This window comes from Phocoena phocoena, chromosome 12 (assembly GCF_963924675.1).
Source record: "Phocoena phocoena chromosome 12, mPhoPho1.1, whole genome shotgun sequence".
Taxonomy (NCBI): domain Eukaryota; kingdom Metazoa; phylum Chordata; class Mammalia; order Artiodactyla; family Phocoenidae; genus Phocoena; species Phocoena phocoena.
Genome location: NC_089230.1, coordinates 48,548,747 through 48,565,506, shown reverse-complemented (window position 1 = coordinate 48,565,506; position 16,760 = coordinate 48,548,747). Strand labels below are relative to the sequence as shown.

The following is a 16,760-nucleotide window of genomic DNA, read 5'->3' as shown; positions in this document are numbered from 1 at the left end:
CCTTCCAACATGCTTTCTGTGTGTTGGACCTACCCAGTTCATCTTCCCCACCACCGCAAGAGAGATCTTTTTTTTTTTTTTTCTAACATCTTTATTGGGGTATACTTGCTTTACAATGGTGTGTTAGTTTCTGCTTTATAACAAAGTGAATTAGTCATACAGATACATACGTTCCCATATCTCTTCCCTCTTGCGTCTCCCTCCCTCCCATCCTCCCTATCCCACCCCTCCAGGTGGTCACAAAGCACTGAGCTGATATCCTTGTGCTATGCGGCTGCTTCCCACTAGCTATCTACCTTACGTTTGGTAGTGTATATATGTCCATGCCTCTCTCTCGCTTTGTCACAGCTCACCCTTCCCCCACCTTATCCTCAAGTCCGTTCTCCAGTAGGTCTGCATCTTTATTCCTGTCTTACCCCTAGGTTCTTCATGACATTTTTTTTCCTTAAATTCCATATATATGTATTAGCATACGGTATTTGTCTTTCTCTTTCTGACTTACTTCACTCTGTATGACAGACTCTAGGTCTATCCACCTCATTACAAATAGCTCAATTTCGTTTCTTTTTATGGCTGAGTAATATTCCATTGTATATATGTGCCACATCTTCTTTATCCATTCATCCAATGATGGGCACTTAGGTTGTTTCCATCTCTGGGCTATTGTAGATAGAGCTGCAATGAACATTTTGGTACATGACTCTTTTTGAATTATGGTTTTCTCAGGGTATATGCCCAGTAGTGGGATTGCTGGGTCATATGGTGGTTCTATTTGTAGTTTTTTTTTTTTTTTTACGTTACGCGGGCCTCTCACTATTGTGGCCTCTCCCGTTGCGGAGCACAGGCTCCGGACGCGCAGGCTCAGCGGCCATGGCTCATGAGCCTAGCCTAGCCACTCCACGGCATGTGGGATCTTCCTGGACCGGGACACGAACTCGTGTCCCCTGCATCCGCAGGCAGACTCTCAACCACTGCGCCACCAGGGAAGCCCCTATTTGTAGTTTTTTAAGGAACCTCTGTACTGTTCTCCATAGTGATTGAACAAATTCACATTCCCACCAGCAGTGCAGGAGTGTTCCCTTTTCTCCACACCCTCTCCAGCATTTATTGTTTCTAGATTTTTTGATGATGGCCATTCTGACTGGTGTGAGATGATTTCTCATTGTAGCTTTGATTTGCATTTCCCTAATGATTAATGATGATGAGCATTCTTTCATGTGTTTGTTGGCAGTCTGTATATCTTCTTTGGAGAAATGTCTATTTAGGTCTTCTGCCCATTTTTGGATTGGGTTGTTTGTTATTTTTGTCATTGAGCTGCATGAGCTGCTTGTAAATTTTGGAAATTAATCCTTAGTTGATTCATTTGCAAATATTTTTTCCCACTCTGAGGGTTGTCTTTTGGTCTTGTTTATAGTTTCCTTTGCTGTGCAAAAGCTTTGAAGTTTCATTCGGTCCCATTTGTTTATATTTCCATTTCTGTAGGAGGTGGGTCAAAAAGGATCTTGCTGTGATTTTTGTCATAGAGTGTTCTGCTTATGTTTTCCTCTAAGATTTGATAGTTTCTGGCCTGACATTTAGGTCTTTAATCCATTTTGAGCTTATTTTTGTATATGGTGTTAGGGAGTGATCTAATCTCTTACTTTTACATGTACCTGTCCAGTTTTCCCAGCACCACTTATTGAAGAGGCTGTCCTTTCTCCACTGTACATTCCTGCCTCCTTTATCAAAGATAAGCTGACCATATGTGCATGGGTTTATCTCTGGGCTTTCTATCCTGTTCCATTGATCTATCCTTCTGTTTTTGTGCCAGTACCATACTGTCTTGATTACTGTAGCTTTGTAGTATAGTCTGAAGTCAGGGAGCCTGATTCCTCCAGCTCCGTTTTTCATTCTGAAGATTGCTTTGGCTATTCGGGGTCTTTTGTGTTTCCATACAAATTGTGAAATTTTTTGTTCTAGTTCTGTGAAAAATGCCAGTGGTAGTTTGATAGGGATTGCATTGAATCTGTAGATTGCTTTGGGTAGTAGAGTCATTTTCACCATGTTGATTCTTCCAATCCAAGAACATGGTATATCTCTTCATCTATTTGTATCATCTTTAATTTCTTTCATCAGTGTCTTATAATTTTCTGCATGCAGGTCTTTTGTCTCCTTAGGTAGGTTTATTCCTAGATATTTTATTCTTTTTGTTGCAATGGTAAATGGGAGTGTTTTTTTGATTTCACTTTCAGAGTTTTCATCATTAGTGTATAGGAATGCAAGAGATTTCTGTGCATTAATTTTGTCTCCTGATACTTTACCAAATTCATTGATTAGCTCTAGTAGTTTTCTGGTAGCATCTTTAGGATTCTCTATGTATAGTATCATGTCATATGCAAACAGTGACAGCTTTACTTCTTCTTTTCTGATTTGGATTCCTTTTATTTCCTTTTCTTCTCTGATTGCTGTGGCTAAAACTTCCACAACTATGTTGAATAAGAGTGGTGAGAGTGCACAACCTTCTCTTGTTCCTGATCTTAGTGGAAAAGGTTTCAGTTTTTCACTATTGAGGATGACGTTGGCTGTGGGTTTGTCATATATGGCCTTTATTATGTTGAGGAAAGTTCCCTCTACGCCTACTTTCTGCAGGGTTTTTATCATAAATGGGTGTTGAATTTTGTTGAAAGCTTTCTCTTCATCTATTGAGATGCTCACATGGTTTTTCTCCTTCAGTTTTTTAATATGGTGTATCACATTGATTGATTTGCGTATATTGAAGTATCCTTGCATTCCTGGAATAAACCCCACTTGATCATGGTGTATGAGCCTTTTAATGTGCTGTTGGATTCTGTTGCTAGTATTTTGTTGATGATTTTTGCATCTATGTTCATCAGTGATATTGGCCTGTAGTTTTCTTTGTGACATCCTTATCTGGTTTTGGTATCAAGGTGATGGTGGCCTCGTAGAATGAATTTGGGAGTGTTCCTCCCTCTGCTGTATTTTGGAAGAGTTTGAGAAGGATAGGTGTTAGCTCTTCTCTAAATGTTTGATAGAATTCGCCTGTGAAGCCATCTGGTCCTGGGCTTTTTTTTGTTGGAAGATTTTTAATCACAGTTTCAATTTCAGTGCTTGTGATTGGTCTGTTCATATTTTCTGTTTCTTCCTTTTTCAGTCTTGACAGGTTGTTCATTTCTAAGAATTTGTCCATTTCTTCCAGGTTGTCCATTTTATTGGCATAGAGTTGCTTGTAATCTCTCATGATCTTTTGTATTTCTGCAGTGTCAGTTGTTACTTCTCCTTTTTCATTTCTAATTCTATTGATTTGAGTCTTCTCCCTATTTTTCTTGATGAGTCTGGCTAATGGTTTATCAATTTTGTTTATCTTCTCAAAGAACCAGCTTTTAGTTTTATTGATCTTTGCTATTGTTTCCTTCATTTCTTTTTCATTATATCTGATCTGATTTTTATGATCTCTTTCCTTCTAACTTTGGGGTTTTTTTGTTCTTCTTTCTCTAATTGCTTTAGGTGCAAGGTTAGTTTGTTTATTTGAGATGTTTCCTGTTTCTTAATGTAGGCTTGTATTGCTATAAACTTCCCTCTTAGAACTGCTTTTGCTGCATCCCATAGGTTTTGGGTCATCGTGTCTCTATTGTCATTTGTTTCTAGGTATTTTTTTATTTCCTCTTTGATTTATTCAGTGATCACTTCGTTATTAAGTAGTGTATTGTTTAGCCTCCATGTGTTTGTATGTTTTACAGATCTTTTCCTGTAATTGATATCTAGTCTTATGGCGTTGTGGTCGGAAAAGATACTTGATACAATTTCAGTTTTCTTAAATTTACCAAGGCTTGGTTTGTGACCCAACATATGATCTATCCTGGAGAATGTTCCATGAGCACTTGAGAAAAATGTGTATTCTGTTGTTTTTGGATGGAGTGTCCTATAAATGTCAAGTAGTCCATCTTGTTTAATGTATCATTTAAAGCTTGTATTTCCTTATTTATTTTCATTTTGGATGATCTGTCCATGGGTGAAAGTGGGGTGTTAAAGTTCCCTACTATGAATGTGTTACTGTCGATTTCCCCTTTTATGGCTGTTAGTATTTGCCTTATGTATTGAGGTGCTCCTATGTTGGGTGCATAAATATTTACAATTGTTATATCTTCTTCTTGAATCGATCCCTTGATCATTATGTAGTGCCCTTTTTGTCTCTTCTAATAGTCTTTATTTTAAAGTCTATTTTGTCTGATATGAGAATTGCTACTGCAGCTTTCTTTTGGTTTCCATTTGCATGGAATATCTTTTTCCATCCCCTCACTTTCAGTCTGTATGTGTCTCTCAGTCTGAAGTGGGTCTCTTGTAAACAGCATATATATGGGTCTTGTTTTTGTATCCATTCAGCCAATCTGTGTCTTTTGGTGGGAGCATTTAGTCCATTTACATTTAAGGTAATTATCGATATGTATGTTCCTATTCCCATTTTCTAAATTGTTTTGGGTTCGTTATTGTAGGTCTTTTCCTTCTCTTGTGTTTCTTGCCTAGAGAAGTTCCTTTAGCATTTGTTGTAAAGCTGGTTTGGTACTGCTGAACTCTCTCAGCTTTTGCTTGTCTGTAAAGGTTTTTATTTCTCCATCAAATCTGAATGAGATCCTTACTGGGTCTCATTCTTGGTAGAACAGTAGAATTCTTGGTTTTGCAGGTTTTTTTCCTTCATCACTTTCAGTATGTCCTGCCACTCCCTTCTGGCTTGCAGAGTTTCTGCTGAGAGATCAGCTGTTAACCTTATGGGGATTCCCTTGTGTGTTATTTGCTGCTTTTAATATGCTTTCTTTGTATTTAATTTTTGACAGTTTGATTAATGTGTCTTGGCGTATTTCTCCTTGGATTTATCCTGTATGGGACTCTCTGTGCTTCCTGGACTTGATTAATTATTTCCTTTCCCATATTAGGGAAGTTTTCAAGTATAATCTCTTCAAATATTTTCTCAGTCCCTTTCTTTTTCTCTTCTTCTTCTGGAACCCCTATGATTCGAATGTTGGTGCATTTAATGTTGTTCCAGAGGTCTCTGAGACTGTCCTCCGTTCTTTTCATTCTTTTTTATTATGCTCTGCAGTAGTTATTTCCACTATTTTATCTTCCAGGTCACTTATCCGTTCTTCTGCCTCAGTTATTCTGCTATTGATCCCATCTAGAGTATTTTTCATTTCATTTATTGTGTTGTTCATCATTGTTTGTTTCATCTTTAGTTCTTCTAGGTCCTTGTTAAATGTTTCTTGCATTTTGTCTCTTCTGTTTCCAAGATCTTGGATCATCTAAAGATTTTCTATCATTATTCTGAATTGTTTTTCAGGTAGACTGCCTATTTCCTCTTCATTTGTTAGGTCTGGTGCGTTTTTATCTTGCTCCTTCATCTGCTGTGTGTTTTTCTGTCTTCTCATTTTGCTTACCTTACTGTGTTTGGCGTCTCCTTTTTGCAGGCTGCAGGTTCGTAGTTCCTGTTGTTTTTGATGTCTGTCCCCAGTGGCTAAGGTTGGTTCAGTGGATTGTGTAGGCTTCCTGGTGGAGGGGACTAGTGCCTGTTTTCTGGTCAATGAGGCTGCATCTTGTCTATCTGGTGGGCAGGTCCACGTCTGGTGGTGTGTTTTGGGGTGTCTGTGGACTTATTATGATTTTAGGCAGCCTCTCTGCTAATGGGTGAGGTTGTGTTCCTGTCTTGCTAGTTGTTTGGCATAGGTTGTCCCGCACTGTAGCTTGCTGGTCGTTGAGTGAAGCTGGGTGCTGGTGTTGAGATGGAGATCTCTGGGAGATTTTCGCCGTTTGATATTATGTGGAGCTGGGAGATCTCTTGTGGACCAGTGTCCTGAAGTTGGCCCTCCCACCTCAGAGGCACAGCACTGACTCCTGGCTGTAGCACCTTTCATCCACACGGCTCAGAATAAATGGGAGAAAAAGTAGAGAGAAAGAATTAGTAGAAGTAGGAATAAAAGAAAGAAAGAAAGGTAAGGAAGGAAGGAAGGAAGAAAGAAAGAAAGAAAGAAAGAAAAGAAGGAAAGAAAGAAAGGAGGGAGGGAGGGATGGTGGGAGGAAGGAAGGAGGGAAGGAAGGAAGGAAAAAAGAAAGGAGGAAGATAAAGTAAAATAAAATATAATAAAGTTATTAAATTAAAAAATAGTTATTAAGAAAAAAAAAACGGACAGATAGAACCTTAGGACAAATGGTGGAAGCTAAGCTATACAGACAAAATCTCACACGGAAGCATACACATACACACTCACAAAAAAGAGGAAAAGGGGAAAAAATCATAAATCTTGCTCTCAAAGTCCACCTCCTCAATTTGGGATGATTCGTTGTCTATTCATATATTCCACAGATGCAGGGTACATCAAGTTGATTGTGGAGCTTTAATCCGCTGCTTCTGAGGCTGCTGGGAGAGATTTCCCTTTCTCTTCTTTGTTCTCACAGCTCCCAGGGGCTCAGCTTTGGATTTGGCCCCACCTCTGCGTGTAGGTCGCTGGAGGGCGTCTGTTCTTCACTCAGACAGGACGGGGTTAAAGGAGCCGCTGATGCGGGGGCTCTGGCTCACTCAGGCCGGGGGGAGGGAGGGGCACGGAGTGTGGGGCGAGCCTGCGGTGGCAGAGGCCGGCGTGACGTTGCACCAGCCTGAGGCCCGCCGTGCGTTCTCCTGGGGAAGTTGTCCCTGGATCCCGGGAACCTGGCAGTGGCGGGCTGCACAGGCTCCCCGGAAGGGGGGTGTGGATAGTGACCTGTGCTCGCACAGAGGCCCCTTGGTGGCGGCAGCAGCAGCCTTAGCGTCTCCCGCCCGTCTCTGGGGTCCGCACTTTTAGCCGCAGCTCACGCCCGTCTCTGGAGCTCCATTAAGCAGCGCTCTTAATCCCCTCTCCTCACGCACCAGGAAACAAAGAGGGAAGAAAAAGTCTCTTGCCTCTTTGGCAGCTCCAGACCTTTTCCCGGACTCCCTCCCGGCTAGCTGTGGTGCACTAACCCCTTCAGGCTGTGTTCTCGCCGCCAAACCCAGTCCTCTCCTTGCGCTCCGACCAAAGCCCGAGCCTCAGCTCGCAGCCCCGCCTGCCCTGGCGGGCGAGCAGACAAGCCTGTCGGAGTGCCGGTCGGCACTGATCCTCTGTGCGGGAATCTCTCCGCTTTGCCCTCCGCACCCCTGTTGCTGTGCTCTCCTCCGCGGTGCCGAAACTCCCCCCTCTGCCACCCACAGTCTCAGCCCGCGAAGGGGCTTCCTAGTGTGTGGAGACCTTTCCTCTTTCACAGCTCCCTCTCACTGGTGCAGGTCCCGTCCCTATTCTTTTGTCTCTGTTTTTTCTTTTGCCCTACCCAGGTACCTGGGGAGTTTCTTGCCTTTTGGGAGGTCTGAGGTCTTCTGCCAGCATTCAGTAGGTGTTCTGTAGGAGTTGTTCCACGTGTAGATGTATTTCTGGTGTATGTGTGGGGAGGAAGGTGATCTCCGTGTCCTACTCTTCCGCCAACTTCCCCTCCGCCCAAAGAGAGATCTTTTAAGAGCAATTTCGTTGCTCAAAATTTCTACCTCCTACAAAACACTAGAGCACAGTTCAGCTAAGTTCTTTGCCACTTTGTAACAAGGATTGCCTTTTCTCCAGTTTCCAATGACCTGTTTCTCATTTTCATCTGAGAGCTCACCAGAATGTCATTTAATGTCCATGTTTCTACCAACATTCTGTTCATGATTATGTATGTTCTTTATCCTAAGAAGATGGAAGTTTTCTCTCCAGCTGTCTTTTCTTTCTGAATTGCCTGTTTTTTTGTTTGTTTGTTTGCGGTATGTGGGCCTCTCACTGCTGTGGCCCCTCTCCCGTTGTGGAGCACAGGCTCCGGACACGCAGGCCCAGCGGCCATGGCTCACGGGCCCAGCCACTCCGCGGCACGTGAAATCCTCCCGAACCGGGGCACGAATCCACGTCCCCTGCATCGGCAGGCGGACTCCCAACCACTGCACCACCAGGGAAGCCCCCTGAATTGCCTTTAACACTTTATATTTCTAGCATGCACATCTTTCAGCTTCTACCCACTACCTAGTTCCCAGGCCCCTTCTACATTTTTAGGTGTTACTGCAGCACCCTACTTCTTAGTCCAAAATATGTATTAGTCTGCTCAGGTTCCTATAACAAAATACCATAGACTAGATGGCTTAAATAACGGAAATTTGTTTTCTCACAGTTCTGGAGGCTGTGAAGTCCAAGATCAGTCTGGCAGGGTTCAGTTCTGGTAAAGACTGTCTTCCTGGCTTGCAGATGCCACCTTCTTGCTTTGTCCTCACATGGTGGGGAGGGGTGGGGTTGGAGGGAGAGAGAGGAGGGAAGAAAAAGAAGGGAAGAGAGAAAGAGTAGGGAGAAGGGAGTGGGGAGAACGAAGGGAGAGCATGAGCGCATTCTCTTGTGTCTCCTCTTACTGGGACACTCATGTTATTGGATCAGGGCCCTACCCTTGTGACCTCAAACATGGACCTCATGTTTATGTCCATAAACATCCCATCTCCAAAACAGCCACACTGGGGATAAGGCCTTCAACATAAGAATTGGGGGAAGGACACAAACATCTAGTCCTTAATAGCATCTTTGTGTGACAAAAATTCAGCAGTACTTTGCACAAGTCTGAAGAGCAGAAAGTGTGAAAAATCAGGAGGAATGTGCTAAATATATATTAATGTTTTAAGTCAGTATTTTCATTTCTTTCCCCTATATTCTCTCATTTAGATCAAATGAACAAATTTTCCTGTTATGTTTGTGTGTTGCTTGTCCAAGCTGGCTTTCTGCTGCCTGCTAGATAAATGCTATGCGAGGCTTTAAGATGCCCTCCTCTAGGAGGACCAAAGGAAAGATGGCATCTAAAGAAGACGGCAAGTATGACTAACTTGGCCTAATCTTTTATTCAAATGCAGTTTGAATTGTTTGTTCCTCTGGGGTGATATTTTATTATGACTTTGCAGCCAAAAAATATAAGAAATGAACCTATTTTAAGAAAGTAATGCCCCAAGGGAACCCTGTACACTGTAAATTGGTGCAGCCACTGTGGAAAACAGTATGGAGGTCCCTCAAAAAGCTAAGAAATAGAACTACCTTATGATCCAGCAATCCCACTCCTGTGTATATATCCAAAGAAAATGAAAATGCTAATTCAAAAAGATACATGCACCCCAATGTTCATAGCAGCATTATTTACAATAGTCAAGATATGGAAGCAACCTAAGTGTCCATCAACAGATGAATGGATAAAGAAGATGTGATATATATACACACACATATATATCCCATTATATATATATATATATATATATATATATATATATATATATATATATAAATAATGGGATACTACTCAGCCATAGAAAAAAATGAAATTTTGCCATTTGCAGCAAAGTGGATAGGCTTGGAGGGTATTATGCTTAGTGAGATAAGTCAGACAGAGAAAGACAAATTATGTTATCACTTATATGTGGACTCTAAAAAAATACAACAAACTAGTGTATAACAAAAAAGGAAGAAACTGACTCACAGATATAGAGAACTAGTGCTTACTAATGGGGAGAGGACAGGGAAGGGGAGAGGACAGGGAAGTGGTGAGGGGCAAGACAGAGGTAGGAGATTAAGAGGTACAAACTACTCTGTATAAAATAAATAAGCTACAAGGATATATTGTACAACACAGGGAATATAGCCAATATTTTATAATAACTATATAAGTAGAGTATAACCTTTAAAAATTATGAATCACTATGTGGTACATCTGAAACATACAATATTATACATCAGCTATACCTCAACAATAAATAAATAAATTTTTAAAAAGAAAAAACAAAGTACTGCCTATTTCTAGCATTTTCATTATTCATGGAACAAAAATACATTGGTTCATCCCTGTCCATATACAAATACAGCATATCAAGGAATTCTGTGCCAATGTACAAAACTGATGCTAATGACTCGCCATGTTAATTGTCTGCTCTGTGTTGGGCATCATGCCAGGTGCTAGGAATGCAGGAGGAATAAAACCCAGACCCTTCACAAAGAATTTACAGTTGGCTAATGAGATAGACCCATACTTTCAAGCTGTTTTCCCAGGTGTGGTAAGGGGTTTGTGCAGCCGTCTGCTTTCTCTTCCCCAGGTGGCTGCTTAGAAAGGCAGCTGTGGTCAAAGAGGTTTTCCAAGAGAAGCTCTACCCTATAAGTATCACAGTATTAAATATACAATCTATGTCAAGCAATGAAGCATTTGGACATGTGCAGTATCTAATTTTAAATAGAAATGAAGTTTTGTGTTTATGTCACTTAAACATTCTTCAGTTCACTCCATGATGCCTTTAACCATTGGAATAACCATAGAAGATTCATCAAGTAAGTTGTAAGAAGAGGCAGCCAGGTACAACAGAATGTCCTTATAAAAGGAGAAACTCCCATTGCCATTCTACCCACAAAATGCTGCCTATTTGTTTTTTCTAAAACATTCTAATTTTCTTTTTTTTTTAATTAATTTTTGTCTGTGTTGGGTCTTCATTGCTGCACGTGGGCTTTCTCTAGTTGTGGTGAGCAGGGGCTACTCTTCATTGCAGTGTGTGGGCTTCTCATTGCTGTGGCTTCTCTTGTTGTGGAGCACGGGCTCTAGGCGCACGGGCTTCAGTAGTTGTGGCACATGGGCTTAGTTACTCTGCGGCATGTGGGATTTTCCCGGACCAGGGCTCGAACCCCTGTCCCCTGCATTGGCAGGCGGATTCTTAACCACTGCGCCACCAGGGAAGCCCCATTTTTTTTTTTTTAAAGGATATCTCCCCTAGAGATGTTTTAAAAAACTGTCATTTTGCTTCTGAGGTATTTGGAAGCCTTGCCTCTTTGGTTTTTTGATGTCATAAGCATCCTGAATAAAATAACATACTGCAGCTCACAGGGAGACTTTGCATCTCTGCAGGACAAGTGTAATCTGAAAAGCTTCGAGGCACACACGTAAAATTTTAACATCAAAAGTTGTTGTAGCAAGAGTTTTTCCTATATTTAAAAAATTCACACTGAAACAAAGTCAATTAAATTTTATTACAACCAAGAATATAAAATAAATGCAATGTAATTTATTTTTGTCTTAACAGTCATTTCAGGAAGGATGTCAGGACAACTCAAAAGCGGGAAACACTCGGCTCCAAAGCAGCAGCTCATCCTGCACCCCACGGAGCAAGCCTCGCTGGAAGGCGGGGTGCAGGCGCGGGGGGCAGCTGGCTCTGAGTGCACACCTCGCAGCAGTGTGTGGAAAGCACACACAGTCATGTCTATAATCGTATAAAGAGGGACGCGTGCAGAAAATGACTGAAAAAAGAGACGACGACAGGTACACTTCACAAATAGGAATTATGGGAAATACAAACTAGGCAGTTTAGAGAGGATATACTACATAACATATATAAAAAGTACTTTAAATTGTTAAAAAGGACATCTTCAGTCCAGATTTTGTGTAATACTTTTAGTGTCTACACAGACAAATCTTTAAAAAAATTAAATAGTATTAATTTACTAAATATTTAAGAGATAACAGTGCATTAAGGATTTTTTTTTTTTCATATAATACATACATATCACTCCTTTGCAGTGATAGCACAGAAGAGTAAGTATGGCCTTAGGTACAACACGTTTTAAAAAAATCCTAAAACAATGAACTTTGCTTTATGATATTTGTGACTATTCTTGAAGATTAAGGAAACCTAAACAGCTATGTTTTATATAAAATATTATTTATACTTGAGTCCTTCAAGCCTCCTTTAGTCTAACTGCCATTTCACTGCCTTTCTCCATTCCCCAGAAAGATAACACCATAGAGGTTAGGATTCATACTTTTCATAGAATATTCCTTCATTGTATAGTTTCTGTTACATACAATTATTCAAAGCAGATTAAGCTGCAAGTCTTATTGTCCAACTATTTTTTCTTTTATCTTTAGCAGAGAAAACAGCATCCTTTTAGAGGCATACAACTAGCAGTTGCTTCACCAGGAATGAGGCAGTGAACACGTAAGCAAATGCCATCCCTTTCCATTCTTAAATGTAAATTGCGTTTACAAGAGCAAAGAGTAGTGCAGAAGTTCAAAGTTCTAAGTACTAAAGTTTTAAAACCACACAGATATAAAAATATACATGTCCTTGGTTTTTGTATGTTACTGCATGATCTACTTCATCATAAGGATTGTTTCAGCCTCATAGTATCAGTCCTGCCACCAGGCTACCTTACCCTTGACTCAGCTGTCCTGAAACCCTAGAATCCCTTTTCCCAAACACACAACTTACCAGAAAGCTAACTCGAAAACTGATTTGTACTATGGAGCGCAGAAGACCTTCACTTTGCTTGCTTCCTTCCTTCCCATAACCTCCCCTGGTTTGGAAGTCCACCCTGCATTCTCAGGGGACATTGATGGTAATAAATTTTTAAAGAGGAATGGGGTCATTTGGGGACCAAAAAGGTAAATTTTAACCTCAAAAAGCGTCACAGGTCTCCTTCGAGGTCCCACAGTTTTAGGGCCCATAAGTATGTTAAAGGCTTTGTTCCCCTTTACAAGGAAAAGGAAATTATGAACCAAAATTATTTCAAAGGGTAATGAGCACCAGTGGGCATCACCAACTCTCAGGCAAGAGCACAGGAGGAAAGGGCCAGTACCAGTGCAGTGACCAGAAACCCAGTCACACGTGTAATTGGCGTATCTGGCTAGATCCTGTGTGGAGAACACCGGGAGCAACTGAAAAAATCCCCTCACGGTTTCTGTATCAGTTCTGCCACTAAAATTCACTACATACAAGGAAAGCAGGGTAGTCCCATGATCATATAAGCGCATATCACAAGGATTTATATCAAAGTTGCTTATAAAGTATTAAGGGGCATGATATTTTGGTTCATGCACATATTTGGGTTTGTCTTTTACTAAATGTAAGCTCTCCTTGAGGGCAGGAACAGAGCTTCTATTTTCACTGTAATTTCCTACAAACACTTAGTTGTGTTCTGTCTACAAGGGCCACCCAACTGTTGTTGAAAGGCTGCTGTGAACATTTCAAATATATATTAATGCCTGTGGTGATATTAATTGCTGGCTTTCTTGAAGGTAGACAAACATAGAAACCTCTCCATGACACTTGTTTATTACAGAGCAAAATATGGAATAATAACTCTCTCCAAGTGGGTCTAGAAGTAAACGAATAGACCTTCATGTTCTAAGATGGTTTCATTTATGAGCCTGTCATCCCAGGAAAGCGTCCTGTCATGGAATCAATCATAAGCTCTTCAAGGACAGGAGGTAGGTCTTGCCCTTTGTGTCTCACCCCCCAGCATAATGCTGGGCACGAGGTGAGGGTGCAGTGAGCATCTGATGACAGTGAGGCTTCAGGTCACAGGACAGAACTTTACTAGGGTAGCTACGTTACGCAGAGGGCTACTAATTTCTCATTTGCAAAAATGGAAGGGGTAAATTACTATGGAGACAATCAGAAATTCCTTCCAGTGGAGCATGTCAACAGTTTCATCTTCAGTGTTGATGAGTGTCACTGTATAGTCTTTGTTATTAATAAGCATTACTATGCTGAGATCAGTAAGGTCCTTGCTGGCTACAGGATCACATCAATAGTGCAAAATGTATACTGGCTTCTGTCTAAAACTTATTTTACTTGTATATGGACCCAGAGTATCATAACCAGGTAGATAAGTTCACAAAGAAGAGTTAAAAAATGCATATAACTTGCATATACAATAATCAGCTATTTCTTCTAGCTCAAGAAAACATTAAAACGAGGCTGGTGCTGCTAGTAGCATTTAGAAGAACACAAGTTTCTTGCCCCTTACATTACAATGGGAGCTCTAAGTCTCTACATTTCCTTGTGACTCTGCTGAGCGTCCTTATGCTGGCTAAGAAAGAGCTCAGTCTCTAAGTCATAGATCATAGAAATGCAAATAGCACTTATCTAATAGGTCGTATACTATCTGCCCATAGTTTAGGCACAATTATTAAGTTTTCTCCTAGGGGCAAAAGAAAGCATTCAGTGCAATGAAAAGATTCTTGATAGAATTAAGTTTCAGTAATAACAGCAAAATTATGCATACATAATACATACTTTAAACATGAACAAAACCTAAATTTTTAACATGCTTTAAAAATAGTCACTCTATGTCTAATGCAAATACGAATGGAGAACACTGCTCTTTATTTTAAAAGCAGATTAATTTGCAGGCTTCTATTTGAGTACCCTTGATTATGTAAGAAAGTTACTCAAACTGACCCAGATGTGAAGAAACCAACAGTTCTTTAGAGAAGCCAACTTTATGTACAATACACACTAAAAGCTTTTCCTTCCCTTTGATCAACATTACTCCTTAAAGAAATCCTAGTGCAGTTAATATTCTCTTCAGTTTTCTGGTGTGGGTCACCAGAGGACTGTATTTCATCAAAGCTCTTGAAACCCTTTTTAAAGTAGACGTAAGCTACATGAAGGTTAAAATTATAATTCTTAATTACTGGATACTATTCAGAATAAGATGATTCTGGGAACTAAGTTCCATATGAATGGTTATATAAAAATTACCACATACTTTAGTTCTTCATAGCATAAAGCATAGTAACTGCAAAGATCTAGGCTGTTTTTGGTTGCAGTTTCCCTCTGTACCACCACTTGTCTTTTTATTAGACCTTCCCTGAAACTAGAGAAATAAAAATGGAATAGTAAAGTACTGTGGGACAGTAACAGTTCCCATTTAAGACTTCCATGAGCAAAAGAGTTATATTCTGTGAAAACAACATAGTGCTTTAAAAGGTGCATATTTACCTGTGTTGCTAGATCAGTTCATGAAGTACAAAACTATACACCACTGGAATCCTGTTTCTAAAACATTAAAATCCTAGTAAAAGAGCTTTGAAAAGATAAATCATAGAGATTGCTACAGCATGAGAAAGGTGCACCAGGAAATCCTCCCCCAAAATGCTGAAGGTTACAGAAGTTAAGTGCTGGGATTAGATCAGACGCTTTGAAAAGTCACAATGGAACACATGCAGGGAAAGGGTGCTGGGGAAACTTCACAAAAATCTTCTTTAAGTCAATAAAGACATCAGTCAGTCCTGCAAAATGCTCAGTAAATAGTTTTCCTCCTAAGTGGATGAGTTTTAAACAGCATCAGAGTTTGCATTTTTGGTTCTCTTCAATGCAGACGTCATATTGCTGGAGTCTGTGCTCTGGCTGTAGCGGGTCAGTAGCGGTGGGCCTGGTGAGATGGGTGGTACTGTGCGCTCTGCTGAGATGAGGAGGAATAGCCTAGTGAGCTCTGGGACTGAGAGGATCCCTGAACACTGCTTTGGTAATTCAGGCGCGAACTGGAGTGCTAGGAGAAGGAAACAGGAAAAGGGAGTGACTGATGGAGGAAGGGAACAGCTCAAGATGCTAATCACAGCAGGACGGAGAGATGAGCCATTCTCATCAGAGGCTCCGGGTTCTGACCCATCGTAGCGACAGTTAATTTAGTTTGTTAATACATTTTGCTGACTTGACATCACAGCCTGCCACCACTGTTCTGGCATGCACGAAAGTTGGCTGGATTTCTTTGGGAGATAAGCTACACTGGCAACGAAAGGTAGAGGGGAAACTTAGGCTAATTCTGGTTAGTTTCTCTTTGCATAACTGAGATTTGCAAACAGGAATAATCAGTTTGGCATATTGAACCGGTGGTGTTCATAATGTATACTGACGTGCTGTTAGTTTTCTCATTATAAATAACAAAGTTGTTGTGATTAAGAAATCGTCTTTTAGAGAAAAGAGTTTTCAGAGGGAGAGGCTAGAGTGGCTTCAGCAGCATCACCTACATGACAGAGCCAGGCAAGGCTGGGTAGGGGTGGCAGCAATAAGTGCTTTTTATAAACTTCAGTGACATTTATTTTTTTTAATTATATATTTATTTGGCTGCACAGGGTCTTAGTTGCGGCACCCGGGATCCTTAGTTGTGGCATGAGGGATCTAGTTCCCTGACCAGGGATCGAACCCAGGCCCCCTGCATTGGGAGCGCGGAGTCTTAGCCACTGGACCACCAGAGAAGTCCTTCAGGTAACATTTAGAATTTTTAAAAATTTCATATGTGAAAATTCTCTCAAGAGAAGGCTGAGACAAATGTATTTCAGTTCAATGTATTTTTATTACCTTAAGTGAAACATTCATCTTCATAGTACCAAGGGCAAATATGAAAAAAATATGTAAAAGAAAAATTCACCTATAGAATAAGAACAGGGTGCCTGGTTAAATATAAGCATAGCTGGAACCAGTGTCTTTGGCTATGCCCAGAAGGCTGGTTCTTCCTGTGAGCGAAGTGGGAAAGGTCATATGTAATAAAGCTATTACTTGGAGTTAAAAATGTAAATGACCTTGAGGTGGCACTGGCGGTTTGCGGAAGGACAAATAAGCAAGCGTGCCCCACTCAGCGCACAAGAGGCAGCCAAGCTGGACTTGCAACATCGGGTCCAAGACAACAGAGCAATAAGATAGTCTTGGTTAAAAATAATCTCGCTTAACTCCTTCCTGTGTTACACAATTCTGACGAGTTGTGTTGTTGTAAGAAGCCTTTCCAGATTCTAACTATGTTTTATTGTCAGTTTATTATGGAAAAAAAAATGTCCTTTCCATTCACGAGGCCTACAGTTGCTGAGCTGGCTATGACTGCTTTCACTTTAGCTGATTAGACTCCGCGTGATACCTCCTCCGTACTGGATAAAGAACAAATGTGTCGATAATATGAGAG

At 40.7% G+C, this 16,760-nt stretch overlaps 1 protein-coding gene across 2 annotated transcripts in view; it reads right to left on the bottom strand.

The window, feature by feature from the left end:
* Nucleotides 1–14,122: 14,122 nt before the first annotated feature.
* CDK19 (cyclin dependent kinase 19) overlaps nt 14,123–16,760 on the bottom strand; it is a 177,091-nt gene continuing 174,453 nt past the window's right edge. The window contains exon 13 of one of the 2 annotated variants that reach the window (XM_065888713.1): nt 14,123–15,356. In XM_065888713.1, the coding sequence (XP_065744785.1) occupies nt 15,225–15,356 (132 nt within the window). In that variant the 3' untranslated portion in view covers nt 14,123–15,224. The remainder of the gene's footprint in view (nt 15,357–16,760) is intronic. The other variant, XM_065888714.1, reaches the window with a different exon arrangement.